Source organism: Rhinoderma darwinii, chromosome 4 (genome assembly GCF_050947455.1).
Source record: "Rhinoderma darwinii isolate aRhiDar2 chromosome 4, aRhiDar2.hap1, whole genome shotgun sequence".
Lineage (NCBI taxonomy): Eukaryota > Metazoa > Chordata > Amphibia > Anura > Rhinodermatidae > Rhinoderma > Rhinoderma darwinii.
Genome location: NC_134690.1, coordinates 387,875,389 through 387,890,554, shown reverse-complemented (window position 1 = coordinate 387,890,554; position 15,166 = coordinate 387,875,389). Strand labels below are relative to the sequence as shown.

The following is a 15,166-nucleotide window of genomic DNA, read 5'->3' as shown; positions in this document are numbered from 1 at the left end:
CGTTCTACGCTAACTGGAAAGTCGCCCAGTGCCAAGTCCACAAGCGGGGAAAAACCTCATTGAATGGGGCTAATCCGCGAGCACATCAAACTGCAAATCCACAGCAGAAATCCGAGATACGGCTATGGCAAATCCGACCACTGTGAACACAGCCTTTAACGTAGACAAATGTGACAATGTAAGAGAAAGGCAAAATAGAAAACAGGTCTTTCATCTCCAATGCATAAAAACAATAAATATGTAAAAAGGAAGCAACCCTGCAAATAAAATAATATTATACAAACACAATACCTTTCTCCATTATTATTTTTAACGGCCAACTTCCTTGCTTGACGGTCCATTAAACTTGTCCGAGAGCGGGTTTTTTTCCAGGAGTAGTAGTATTTCACCAGACTTGCGATGGTCTTATCTGGAAGCTATAAAGTCAATAAATTGTAACTACATAAGCACACACACACACACACACACACACACACACACACACACACACTAAAATGCTTTAAAGTACATATGTTCATAAAGTTCAAACTTTGTTAAATATGATCCCAGAATCCAGATATTCAACCTGCCTAGAAATGTCCTACAGGCATTTGACTGCGTTCTTTTCTAGGAATACATATTAAAGTCAAAGGAGGGAATTTATGAACTTTTTTTTTTTTTAATCAGTTTAAGTTTATTCAACAAACTCCACATCAATACAGGTCATTATACAATCTTATACATTGTGAGAGCATATCTTCAAGGACCCAAGCATTTATTTCCAACAAAACATTCCCGTTTCCCCAACTCCCCCCTGCAACCCCCAGCCGGCCATCACGTTACAAGCTTCCTTATCCTATTTCCTTCTCCTTCCCATTTCCACTCCCCATCCCACGCCATCTCTCCACATGGACACACCCGTCAGTAGCACCATTCCTAAATGTGGGCCCCTGATTTATTAACTTTTTTAGAAAAGTCGCAAATGACACAAACATCACAATTCGCAGGAGAAATTGTGGCTTTTGTTACGTTTCCACAGCTCAAAACACTTTTCTAAACTGTGGGTGGGGCTTTTGTGTGGCTAAATATAAATTATAGCTGGCGTAGATTTTGCCCTGTGGCGCACGGACAACTGAAGTTGTGACAAATGTGTTAAGAGACAGGCTCCTGCGGGCTTTAAAGCGACCCTCCGGTCAGATGACAACATTTTAAATATGACGGGTATATGAAGATAGATTACCCGGTGCCCTGCAGTTGCTCCCCTCTGCATGGATCCGCCATTTTTAGGTGCCCTCTGTTCTTCCTGCAGCGTTTTAGACTACAAGTCTGAGACACTCCCACTGTTCTCGGATTGGCCAGAGCTGCTCACATGAGCAGTTCCGGTCAATCTGAGAACAAAGGGAGTTTCTTAGACTCAGTCTGTGAATCGCTGTGACCATTTTGGTACAACACAGAGGGAGCCCCAAAGTGGTGGATCCACTGCAAAGGGGCGCAACTGAAGGACACCAGGCAATATAACTCCATATACCCCATCACATTTATAATTTTTTTCTGGGACTGGAGGGTTGCTTTAAGCTTAGACTGGAATATAAAACGCCGGTCTTCGTGAATCTGCCCAAAATCTATAGGATTTTACCTTTCCTAATTTTTGTATATATAAAACTCACATTGGAAGAGATCAAGTCAAAATAAACTCTTCTGATCGGTCATAGATACATGCGAGATCACTGACAACCTGTCAACCGACCACTGCAAACAATTGCCAGGTTGTCAGTATGGAGGAAGTAGTCAGCAATAGAACTGGAATGAGGAAAAATCCATAAAATTATACCCCGACCCTCATTCTGGAGTATTAGTGCTTCATGTGTATCTGTCCAGTGAACCCTTTAAATTACAGAAATATGTTAGCAGTGGCAAAGATGTTTGCTATCTCTATAGAGACTTCTGGAGATCAGTGGTGGATGTCACAGACTTTACCATTCTGATCTCACATGGATCTAGGACAGGGTAGAAGAACATTTTGACTGCATGTCCCCATTAATTTTTATTTTTTTTTAAACTGGCGGCTTTAATGGCAAATAATGATGGTACAAACTGGGTGACGGCCTACGATCAGAGTATAGCAGCCCATAATATCTCACCATTTGCTGAATTCTATGGAAGCTTTTGCCGTGGAAACTAAACGCTTGTTCAAACAGGACTTTATCTTCAACCGTCCACTCGTCAGGGAACGGAGTAAAATTGGGCAAATCAGCAAGTGATTTCTCGATGTTGTGTTTATGCCAAAAGAGCATGCCAAGAGCCTGCAGAAAAGAAGCACAATTACTTTACATACAAGTACACACCAGGACTTGGCATTGCTCATTTTAGCATCCAATGTGCAGACTATTCCACGGTCTCATCAACCCAAGTGGTAAGTGCTATGTACATACTTTCCAGCTCTTAAAGGGGTTGTCCAGGTTTGGGGGATGTTTTTTATACTGATGACCTATCCACAGGATAGGTCATTACTATATTATCGGTGGGGATCAGACACCCGGACCCCGCAAAGGTCAGCTATTCCGGCCGCCTCTGGGCGCCGGAAATTATGTAGGGTCCGTGCCAGAAGCAGATGGCTCCGGTCACAGTACAAAAGACCGTGCTTCAGAACTGCAACTCTACTCCTATTCACTTGCCAAAACTGCTCCTTTTTGCTAAATCATCCCTTTCCTCCACCCATCCTAAGACCATGTTCACATGTGGAGGTTTCTCTGCTGCAGCAATAATGATCTGCAGCAACCAAATGTTCATTGGTTGATCGAGTTATTTACAGGTACAGTCTTGTATTGGTTTTAGGGCAGACGGTGCTCTTTTTGAAACTGTAGCACGTTGTAGCTGTGGTGTTTTTCTGCCCCCTCCCTATTTACCCCAATTGGGAAAACCACGTGTGCTCTGTGTTGCAGTTGCATTTCCTCAGGGAACTTTTTTCTTTCCTCCACCTGGATTACAAGACTGAAGGCCCTGGAATAGTTTTGTAGCTTTAGATTCACCAAATTCAGCATATGCTACACTGACCATTATCTTAATATCAATACAAACTATACCTGCTCCACATTGTAGCCATGTTTTTCTTTTGCTATAGCAATGTATTCATCCACTGTAATAAAAAAAAAGAGGAACACACATTTGTAAAGATATATATATATATATATATATATAAAAATAAAAGTAAGTAACACGTTTCCTTATAAAGAATGAATTCAGTCACAAACACGCAGAAGTTGTGCGGGGCGGCAGAGGAGCAGCACAGCGTTATAAGCAGCGGAGTCCATGCTTGCGGCTCAGAGGATGGCGAAGATTGTTCGGAAAATAAGCAGCTTGATCTGTCACTAGACGTAGACCTATATACAGTGCCTGCCAAATCTCAAGAGGTAGGATGGTGAGGGGCAGATGCAAAGTTTTTCTTATAAATATAGCAGACTTAACCAAGGATTCTTTCTATGGGGCTATTAGACTAATTACAAAATATAAAAATATATTTTTAGGCGATTTGTCACATTTGCCCTTGGGAACAAGACGTATAATATGCTACCTTAACAAGAGCAGGCTATTATAGGGACAGATCTGCTTTTATGATATCAGGCTGCACTATCGGTCCTTCATTTGAATACTTAGGCTGTAATACCACATTTCCTCTGTAGTGGCCGCTAGCCATTTCCAGGAGATCTAGGGAGCCAGACCTGGGGTGATCACAACGCTTATATTAAAAGAAGTTGTCTGTAGACAACCCCTTTATGTATATGACAACAGGTTCTCCATTGAAGATAAAAAAAAACGCATCATTGCTTAACATTCTAGATCTCACAATGCAGAAATATGGCAATACTGAAAACAACAAAACAATTACTACGTAATGTATTATTGACGATACCCTACCTAAACAACAACTTAAAGGCTATTGACACCTATGGGTCAATTTTTTTTATTGCATGTATTTTGTGCTAAAAATTATTTTTGTAATTGGTTTTCATTAAAAATTACGGACCGTTTTCGTTCTGCAGATGGCATGTATTTCAGTACATAGAAGGCTGCAGAATGGTGTTCACAGTAAAATTCAACTGACGGACTTGAACTTTAGCAGCTCCTGTAATCTCCTGAACGCTGCTCTAGGCGAAAGTATTATCAAATCAAAGTTGGTCAACTGGATCATTGGAGGCTTCGTCAGATTATAAAAAGGGAAAATTAATGCAGTCAACACGACGGACACCATTGTAAGTCAGTAGGGATTATGAGGAGCCACTGGTATCCGTCATACTGCTGAACTGCGTTGCAATTTCCGTTATAAACAGAAGCCATGATGTAGTTGTGTTTTAAGGTCCCTTTACACGGGCCAATATGTGTCTGTGAAAACAAGCACCGATCAATGAAACAGCTTGCTGATTGGTGCTTGTTTTCTCCTTTCACAAGGAGCAATGATTGGTTACGTATGTGGACTAGCAATCGTTACTACAATCGTTCGTCCTCATACATTTCTACCATGTGTACACAGGATGTGCTGCCGACAATGATAATATTTTCTGCTGCATAAACTATACGATCAGCGGATCAATGAGCGTTTGCTCGTTCATCGGCTGATTGCCGCCCTGTTTATACAGGGCAAAGATCGGGACGAACGTTCATATGAATGATCGTTTGTCCGATCATTGACACAAGAAAAATGGCCTTTAGAGGTCTAAATAGTCACATGTGTTAATAATAGCGGTGACATGCTGTACTTACACTTCAGGTCGGGTATATTGTGATAAGGAGACCACACCAACATTCCTCCATTATCTTTATCGGTGTACTTGGTAGCACCTTAAATGCAAAGAGCAAAGTCAGACACAAAGCAGTTATCCTGAATGACCCTCAATCACGGGAATATTTTTCATGTAATTAAAAGAAAAAACATATTTCTTATCATCCATCTATCTGTATGTTGGACCAAAGAAAAAAAAAAGATAAAAAGCAACAAGCTACATAAAGTAAACTGGTCCTGTAATTTGAGACCTAAAATGGTTTGTCCACCCCAGGACATACATTTATTTATATCTTTTTATTCACATAAGGCTGGACTCACACGCAGCGTTTTCAGTGGCAATCTTTGCAGCAGTTTCTTTTTTTGCATGCCCCTCCCTCCTTGCAGCGTTTTGGTTTGTGACACATTTGGGGTTAGTGCAGCACACAAGAAAATGGCCACAGCACACTGCGAACACTAATGCCACCTAAGCCACTTGGGGTTTGTGTCTGTTCGGCTTTTTCCAGAAATCAATGTATTGGAGTACGGGCTCAATAGAACGTCTACAAGTCCGTACTCCAATATATCGGCTTTCCGGAGAAAGCCGAACAGAAACGAAGCAGCTGACCGCTCACACGAGCACTTCTGACGCTTCGTTTTAGCGATTGGTGGTGGTCTCAGTGCACCAATCAAAACTTCTGGACATGTTAGAAGTTTGTTGAACGTTTAGTTACCATTGAAGGCATAAAGAAGAAAAGGTCCTGATGGGACAACCTCTATACTGGAGCTCTGGTTTTCACCACGTACTGACACGTCATTACCATGGCGTCTATGGTGGATAAGGAGGCACCATACGTTGGTCTAGGACACCCTGCTATTCTGTGTATTACCGTACCGGCTCTGTGCATACGGCTCGACTGTGTGCATGAGGCCTAAAGAAGACTGGGGCATTAAATGAGATACCACAATGTGTTCTTCCCTAGCAGCAGTACTAGGAATATTTTACCCACCAACTTCAAAGGGCTGTAGCAAAATAAAATGTATCAACTATTCACAGGATAGGTGATAATTGTCTGATCGCTGGCCCCACCACTGGAACCCCCACCGATCACGAGAACAGCGGTCCCGAATCCCCTATTTATCTTCAATGATCGACCGCAGTGAGGAAGACATTAATTGGAATGGTGGTCGAGCATGGACGCTGCCGCTCTTTTCAAAGTCAATGGAAATTACGGAAACACCAGAGTACAGTGCTCGACTGTTTGTCTCTCATATAGACATTGAATTTAGCGGTGGACGCATGCTCGACCGCCTCTCCATACAAGCTCCTCCTCAACGGAGGGGGTGCAGTGAGGAGGAACCGGGACCCACGTTCTCGCGATGGGTGGGAGCCCAAGCGGTGGGACCCTCAGTGATCAGACAATTATCACCTGTCCTGCAGATAGGTGAGAATTTTTGATCTCTCACCAAAATGCTGTTCTTTTTGGACTAATTTTAGAACACATTATTCTACACTATGAAAGTTCATTTTTGTCATATAACTTACACGATGATCCTTATGAATTTAATTTGTGTCTTAATCAAAATGGTCGACCCCTATAAAAAAAAAAAGAAATTGTAAAATGTATCAGCACATTATTTTGGACCTATTTAGAGGAAAAAACAAAAAGGCAGAGGAAAAACCTAAAATTGGTCATATATTAGCAAGTAAGAAGCTGTCCAACACCTTTTTTTTTATTTTTTTTGACGAGTCCCTCGATGATAAACTGTTCACATGGTATCCAAATGCTGGGATCAGCTGTAATCTATTGGGGCAATCGGTCAGGAAGCGTTCAACTGCTCTGCAGCGCCACCACAGGGAAAGTGAAGCATTACACAGCTCATTGAAATCAATCTGTGTAAAGCATGGGCATGCCTGGTCCTTTACAGTGGGAGACTCTCTTTAGCCACTGTCTGATCTGACTTACAGTGAATTCACCCACTATTAAATACGAATTCCCTAACAGGTATTTGGAATAAGTTTTCGAAATCAGACATGCCTTTCAAAGCAGCCGCCAAAGACTGGTAATTATGTTCTATTCACTTACAGGCAAATTGGCATTTTTCTATTGTGTTACGGTGGCAAAGTTCTTTGTATTTCAAAACTTTGGATGATTTTCAATGCCTGGAACTTATCTGGATCGCAACATTTTATCCCCTTATATGTTCAGTGGCCAACAGGCCCTTATTTATCAGCAGCAGTGTCGCACGAATGTATTCTAAATTGAATGGGTGGAAAGTGATGTAAGAATTTAGGAAATTACATTGGAGGAGCTTTAGGCACTTGACTTACATTAGAGTGCAGAAAGTTTATTGCTGTGAATTTTGTTGCGGATCTGACGCAGATCTCAATCTTTTGAATTACAAAACGGTAAAATCAGCGTCGTAGATTAACGACAAATCCACGACACGTGAACTCAGCCTAAAGGGGTGTTGCCAGCTTAGACAACCAGGTGGAAAAAGAACGGAAAGGTTGCCGCACATAGCCCCCAACCTCTGCGTTGGGAATGACCCTTTAACAAAGGGCTAAGATTTTCCATGGATGGAAAGAAATGAAGTAGCTGGAGTCTGAATTTCTGTTCAGTTTCAGCACACGTTCCACTGTGTCATCTCCCATCAATCCCCACGTCATGCTTTGAATACAGTTCAGAGATCACAGTTTGATCGCTTGATTTTTTTTCTCCGATCTGGTTCATTTTTCAGCTGGTTTATTAAGATCTATAGGGACACAGCTATACAAATTTATCACTTTCATTCAGATTAGTCCGGTGGTCACTTCCATAGTTTTATTAAGCATACTTTGGCTTTCTGATCCATTGCATCCATAAGCTGATAAGTCTTTCCTCTACCTTGATATTGATCTACTGGATTTCATCCCAGGACTTTATTTCTTCAAACTGTTGTTATTGAGGTCGGCACGATTGATATAGGAGATGGTTTATACCCTCCAGGCACTACTAGTATTTCTAAGGATCTTGCCAGTCATCCAAGCTATTTATCTTGTATTTTAATGAATAGATAAAAACTGGTTCTCCCACCAAAAATGTCTTTAATAGATCTAGGTCCTCGGACCTCTTTGATGCTTAAGGCACGGATGTTTTAAGACCCTTTTACATGGGTAGATTTTCGGCCAAGCAAACTAATGCCGCTCGACAGCACAGAATGTAGATTGCTTCGTTTAAATGGAGCAAACGAGCGCCAATGATTGGACTGTATGGGGACAAATGATTGTTATTATGATCATTCGTCCCCATACGTGGGCATCTTGTCGGCAGCACATCCCCTATTTACACACGAAGAGATATACGGCTGACAAGCGACCATCTTTTGGTCCGCATAAAAGATCCAATCAGCATTTGTCGGCCGATTGTTGCCCTGTTTACACAGAGCTCGTTCGTATGGTCATTGGCCCGTGTAAAAGGGTCTTTAGAATTAGCACTAGTTGAGGAGGGTACCTGAACTCTCTGCCAGATGATATACCTTCAGGGCTTTACAAAGCACAGTGGGTCTAAATCTATGGTCTAGGCCAGGATGCCCGCTGAAGGGACAGTTTACATATGAATACACTGAACATTAACTTGTGCATTATGGGGATGCTGGTCGCTGTTTGAGCGAGAGACGGACATACATGAAGAGACAAGGGGAGAGCTGCAGAGGGCGCTAGATGTTGTAAGTAGCAAACGGCAATGTTTGACTTTATTTTGTAAGAGATAAACATTTCCACAGGATAAGAGATAAATATCTGATGAGTGGGGGTCCGACCGTTGGGACACCCACCAATCATGAGAACGGGCTTACCTTGCCGTCCCTGGAGCGCCATAGGAATAGAGCGGTAGTGCGCATGCTCGACCACCACTCCATTCATTTCTATGGGGCTGCTGAGCGCTATATTCGGCAGCGCCATAGAAATGAAAGGAGTGGTGGTCGAGAATGCGCACTACCGCTCCATTTATATGGAGCTCCCGGGAATAGCAAGGTAAGCCGGTTCTCGCGATTGGTGGGTGCCACAATGGTCAGACCCCCACCGAACTGATACTTATCACTTTTCCTGTGGATAGGTGATATATACGGATTATGGGAAAACCCCTTAATGTTTGACTTACGAAGTCTAAGGTGCTAGATCTGTGTCTACAGTCCCTTGAGATGTAAATCTGGTCCTCTAGTCAAAAGCTCTACTTGTTCCTAAAATGGTATTTACCTTATCGAGGCCATTCTGGAGATGCCTGCTATTTTGGAATTAGCGGTCATTAGGCCTCCTTTACACAAGGTTTTTTCTTATATTTTAGAACGCACATAACAAAAACCCGCACTTTGAAGTGTTCTTTATAGCGTTTTTTCATTTGTGTTATTTTGTAAAAAGCTATTTTTTTTCAGCCTATGGAGAAAAATGGCTGTAAAAATATCACACCTTGAGCAAGCTGCATTGATAAAACTGCCACAAACAATAACGCTATGTATGTAGACATTTTTTGATTTTATTACAAAAATGCCACAGAAAACTGCTAAATACTGTGTGAAACCAGCTCCATCAGTGACCACATATTACGTTTATGAAGTCATTCACAGCTGAGGAGAAAGAGGCAGCCGCAGGGGCTGGACACGGCAGGGGTTTCACAATGGACGTCCCCTTGATCCCTAAGTTCATCATAAAAGCTATTGGATGGACGATCATTAATTTAAGGGGGTTGTCCAGTATTAAAAAAAAAAAAAAAAAAAAAGGCTTAATATTTTTTGTTTGTCTGTGTCTGGTATTGCAGCTCAACCCCATGTGAGTGAATGAGGATGAGAAGTAACACCAGACACAGCCCATGGACAGACGTGGCTCTGTTTCTGGAACGATGCACATGACCGTAGTGGTTTTGTGGCCTGCAAAGCAGTGTATCCGTTGCCCATTTGTCTGAAAAAAAACCTCTGTAGTGCATCCGTGTGTCATCAGTATTCACAGATCCGCAAAAAATAAATAAAAAAATTTGATGTCACCAGATTGTCAAGCTGCAAATCCAGACTGTAAAATGAATGGTCCTGGGTTTTAAGCAGCCCATATTTGCGCCCCCCCCCCCCACGCCCAGATTTGCTGCCCCCCACACGGATCAGAGAACATCACAGTTGTCTACATGGCTCCATAGAAATGAATGGGTCTGTGTGCCATCTACTAAATTGCGGATAGCACATGGACAAAAAAAAAAAGAAACTATGGTTGTGTGCACGAGGCCTTACCCTGGAAAACGCCTTTAAGTGCCCCTAGTCTCCCCTCAAATCCCTGGTGTTCCTATTTATACCCGACATTCCCCTCTACCCCTATCCTTTCCACACACATCTATAGCAGGGTCCTCTCTGCTGCAGCTCCTCTCCTGACTCCATTCTCACCTCAAAGTTTTTTTTTAGTTTTTTTTTTTTAAATCCATAAACTGCACCTCTCCCACAATGGCACCCTAGACGGCCGCGTATTCTGCCTATCCCTGGGCATGTGAGTTGTAAATGCAGAGCAGAGGGTGCAGGATATTTTATTGGTATTAGAGTGAAGTTAGGCTTTAAATAATCAATTAAATAGAGACGTCGTCCTTCATTACTTCACCAGCGCACACAGGACATAACATGGAGGCTCCAGGAAATTATTAAAATCTGCAGTAAGAAATATCATTTGTTCTATGTTCACATCTAGTATTCTCTCTTTCCATCATAGTCCATCAGAGACAGGGGCGGACACAAACAGCCAAGACCCCCTGTGCAAGAGCAGTATATGGGCACCCTGCCCTCCAATATCTCATCATAAATCACCCCCTTATGTGTCTCTAACAATCAGTCATTGTTAGCTATGAAATCTATTAGCTCAGACATTTACATGCAATCTAATAGAAAGAGGAAGGCTGCTTTAAGGTGGCAGGCCCCCCCCCCCCCCCGTACCTACTGGGTCCCTGTGCGGCTCCACCAATGGTATGTCCGACAATGATTGGAGATATGGAAACAATCGCCCCCACTGATCTACTATTAACGGCATATGTAATTGATATGCTATAAAAGGTCTGTCATGTGAAAATAGAAGATTCACATATCCCATAAACAAGGGGTTACTCAATCATTATAGGATAGAGGGAGGACATATGACTATGTCTGAATCCAGAGTCACTGGTGTACAGCACCGATACAGGGTATAATCCTAGTGGTCATGCTTGTTCATCTGCATCAGTGATATGGAAACCGCGGCTGTGCGGAGAAGTGCTTGGGATGAAACCAGTAAGGGCTTGTCTACACATAGCAGAATTGCGGCGTATTCTCTGTCCAGAATTGCGGACAGAAAATACGTAGCAGAATACAGTAGCAGCAAAGTGGGTGAGATGTAACAAATCTCCTCCACACGCTGCATAAAATTTCAGACCAGAAATTGACCTGCGGTGCATGCTTTTCGTAAAGGAGCAGGTCAATTATTGCTGCAGAACGTGGACGGAATTGCTGCATTTTTCAGGTGATATCAGCATCTCCCAGCATTGAGAAAATCGCAGCAAAATACGCACCATTTTCTGCAGTAAAAAACACAGAAAATGGTGCGGTTTTTCCGCAGCTGAAATCGTGCAGCAATTTCGTTCCGTGTGGACAAGCCCTAAGAGAAACAGGGAAAATATATGGGGGGGGTTGGTATTTATTCAGTTGATATTGGGCAGATTTTAGTGCTCATTTTGGGCAGGATGGAAAACACAGTTGAAAGTCGAACTCCAAAAGACCCGGCCTGGTAATGTAGATTGTCCCATTCAAGTGAGTGTACGTGCTGCAGTACCAGGCTCAGCCACACATACGGACGGTCGAGCTGCTGTGCCTACTGTATTTAAACCATGAGGGCACGCAGCTCTTACAGGAGGAAAACCATCAATGCTAAATTCCTGGAGAACACCTGCAAATAACATCAGGGCGTCTGTCATCACAAAGCTGCTCTTATAGATTTCCCACCAATCATTGTTCTCCTCCGTACACCAATCTAAGTAAACGTGATTCTTTGTGTTTCAATTGTTCAGCATGTTCAAGATCTCTGCTTGCTGTCAGTGACTGAAAACCCATACAGACCTAACGTTTCTCACAGCTGAGAGTTTGCTGCAATTGTATCCAGTCTAGACCATCTTCTGTGAGTTATAGGACTTCTCCGGTCATTTCAGATTGATGGCTTATCCTTATGATAGGCCATCAATAACAGATCAGTGGGGGTTGGACTTGATCAGCCCTTTCAGTCAGCTGGTCTAATATTGATGACCTCTCCGAAGGATAAGCCATCAATAAAAAAAAAAAGTCCAGGAAAATCCCTTTAAAACATCCTGGACTCCAGACTGGTACATCGCAGTAAAAATTGAGAACAGGAGAGAGATTTGTGCTGCTGATGTATTTATCTCACAGGATAGACTGGATCCAAAAGTAGCAAACCCTCCGCTGTGAGAAGCATAAGGTCGGTTCAAGTTTTTAATTAATTTATGTCTATCCCCCAATCCAGCTCTCCGTACCGTAATTTAGACGCTCACTCTACATGCTGAGAGCTGTTTGACCCAGCTGCTGAGAAAGGGTGAATGTGTTTGGTTAAAACCCTAGTGGAACAAGTCTACAAGCTCCTCCCCCTAGACTCATACACATCTAACTAAATTGTCCTGAAAAACAGCGCAACAGCACACTAGAAAAGTAAGAGACATCATTTTATTGAATTCTCCTAAGACAGTATATTAGAAGATACCTCAGTGACAGACGCTTGTTAAATGGGTTGCACAGGATTAGAAAAACATGGCTGCTGGCTTACAAAAACAGCGCCACAGCTATCCACAGTTTGTGTCTGGTATAGCAGAGCAGCCCCATTCACTTCAATGGATCGGAGATGCAATACCAGACACAACCCATGGACAAGTGTGGTGCTAAATCTGGAAGAAAGCAGCCATGTTTATCTAATCCTGCACAGCCCCTTAAGTCCAGGGTGATTCAATGCCGTCAGACTCTGTTCACACCGTTCCTTTAAAAATGGAAACTATGAAATGGGTTTCACAAGAAAAGAAGAAGTGTGAAAAATAAAAGGGGTCCGCAATTTTTTATTCTCTCCCAGGGACGGCAGCTCAGCCCCATTTACTTGACTTGGGCTGAGCTGTAATACTAACAACAGCCCATGGATACGAGTGGCGCTGTTCCATAAAAATATAAAAACCATTATATATATATATAATATATATCTTATTTTCTAGTCTTGTACAACCCCTCCAGCAACAAATCTCTAAAGGGGAACTTTACAGAAATAACATCTACTGACAGGGCACTGTGATCAGGCTAGGGGTGCGATCTCCTGACATGTCTGTTTTAATTAATACTTGTATTCCCGATAAAATAATAATCCTGGGGAATCTTTTCTTACAACTCTGCACATTGCCATTCCTCTATTATTCCTCCTGGAAATGTATACAGCTTTAAAAATATATCCAGCATTCCACTTTTTATAAAAGCCAGCAGTCTTTATTTGACATCCATTAAAAAGTAACCGATCCATATAAAAACATCACCGTCTCTTACCCATTTCAGACCGCACCCAGTGTCCTCACTCACAGCAGGCAATGTATGAGTGAACTAGGCGTCACCATGCCCCTAAGGTGACCGGTCAGTATCAGTGTGTAGGGACATGAGGAATGGTAACACCCAGTTTTCAATTTATTCACGTATTTCCAGGAGGAATAACAGAGGAACAGCAGAATGAAAAATGTGAAGAAAAGATGCTTGAGAATTGTTATTTTATGGGGATTACAAGTACAGTATTTAATAAAGAATATTTAATGTATCTTGTAAGGAGTCCCTATAAAAATCTTACCTCATATATATATATATATACACACACACATATAATTTTTATAATCACGTGTTATATACTGTTCTATTACACCAGAGTATATTCCTATGTACTATATACACACACAGATCATGTAATATTGATGTTATACAATGTATACATTGTATCTATAACATTATTAATGACGTATACAATGTTACTCCTTGTATATATTATTATTATCATTATAAGATGATCCTCCTCCCCCTGTACCGAGGCTACCATCTCCACCCCGGCCGCAGCCCCAGAGACAAAATGGCAGACGTACCGAGCTCGTAGTCGGGGATCCGGGCCTGGAAGTCGGCTCCCACCCTCATGCCCACATCTGTAAAGAGAACAGGAGACGCTATAGCGGGGGGCTGAGGCTGCACTCACACTCACACTCAGGCGGGGAGACAGGGGGACGGGGAGGCTCAGTCACCACACAGATCGAGGCTACCACCGTGCTCGTCGTCGCTGCCGCCGCTCTCTTCGGAGTAATGTCCATTGGAGGCGCTGGACGGGCTCTTGGTGCCGTTGGAGCGGTTCTTCCCCAGGAACTCGGTTCCCCTGTCCATCATACCCGGCATGGTTGCTGCTCCTGCCCGGTGTCGGTATCGGTGAGGGGGGGACTTGTTAATATGGAGGAGGCTCGGGGCGCACTCACACGGAGACGTATTACTGCTGCTCCTGGTATCACTCCGCCGTCGGGCTCAGGGCTGTGCTCCCAGGTTGGTCATGTGACCAGAGGGCGGGTGAGGTGCAGGGAGCGGGTCTAGGCTGATGGAGGGAGAGGACAGAGGGGGTCTCAGGGTGTATTCGGGGGTGAGTGGGCGATGAACTCTTTGACCTGGTGGAAGCGGCCGCCGTGAGGTGTCCCTGTGCGGAGTCACGGCTGCGAGTGACGTGAGAGGGAGAGAGAGGGGCGCCGGGGACAGGCGCAGCGTTACCCTGTGTATCTGCTCTGTACGCCACATTACCTGTGTGTATACCTAGCTATAGTACCACAGATACCCCCACATAACAGTGCCTCAGCCGCAGATACCCCCCATAACGGTGCCTCAGCCGCAGATACCCCCCATAACGGTGCCTCAGCCGCAGATACCCCCCATAACGGTGCCTCAGCCGCAGATACCCCCCATAACGGTCCCTCAGCCACAGATACCCCCCCCCATAACGGTCCCTCAGCCACAGATACCCCCCCCCATAACGGTGCCTCAGCCACAGATACCCCCCCATAACGGTGCCTCAGCCGCAGATACCCCCCCATAACGGTGCCTCAGCCGCAGATACCCCCCCCCCATAACGGTGCCTCAGCCGCAGATACCCCCCTCCCATAACGGTGCCTCAGCCGCAGATACCCCCCCCCCATAACGGTGCCTCAGCCGCAGATACCCCCCCATAACGGTGCCTCAGCCGCAGATACCCCCCCCCCCATAACGGTGCCTCAGCCGCAGATACCCCCCTCCCATAACGGTGCCTCAGCCGCAGATACCCCCCCCCATAACGGTGCCTCAGCCGCAGATACCCCCCCCATAACGGTGCCTCAGCCGCAGATACCCCCCATAACGGTGCCT

At 43.9% G+C, this 15,166-nt stretch overlaps 1 protein-coding gene across 4 annotated transcripts in view; it reads right to left on the bottom strand.

Moving 5' to 3' along the window:
- RCOR3 (REST corepressor 3) overlaps positions 1–14,496 on the bottom strand; it is a 37,842-nt gene extending 23,346 nt beyond the window's left edge. Inside the window, exons 1-6 of one of the 4 annotated variants that reach the window (XM_075863281.1) lie at positions 14,050–14,496; positions 13,879–13,935; positions 4,738–4,815; positions 3,063–3,115; positions 2,121–2,282; positions 292–416 (exon numbers count right to left, since the gene is read on the bottom strand). In XM_075863281.1, coding sequence (XP_075719396.1) covers positions 292–416; positions 2,121–2,282; positions 3,063–3,115; positions 4,738–4,815; positions 13,879–13,935; positions 14,050–14,179 — 605 coding nt within the window. In that variant the 5' untranslated portion in view covers positions 14,180–14,496. Of the gene's footprint in view, positions 1–291; positions 417–2,120; positions 2,283–3,062; positions 3,116–4,737; positions 4,816–6,281; positions 6,332–13,878; positions 13,936–14,049 lie in introns of those variants that run through there. The other 3 variants (XM_075863282.1, XM_075863283.1, XM_075863285.1) reach the window with 3 other exon arrangements.
- Between the last annotated feature and the right edge of the window lie 670 nt (positions 14,497–15,166).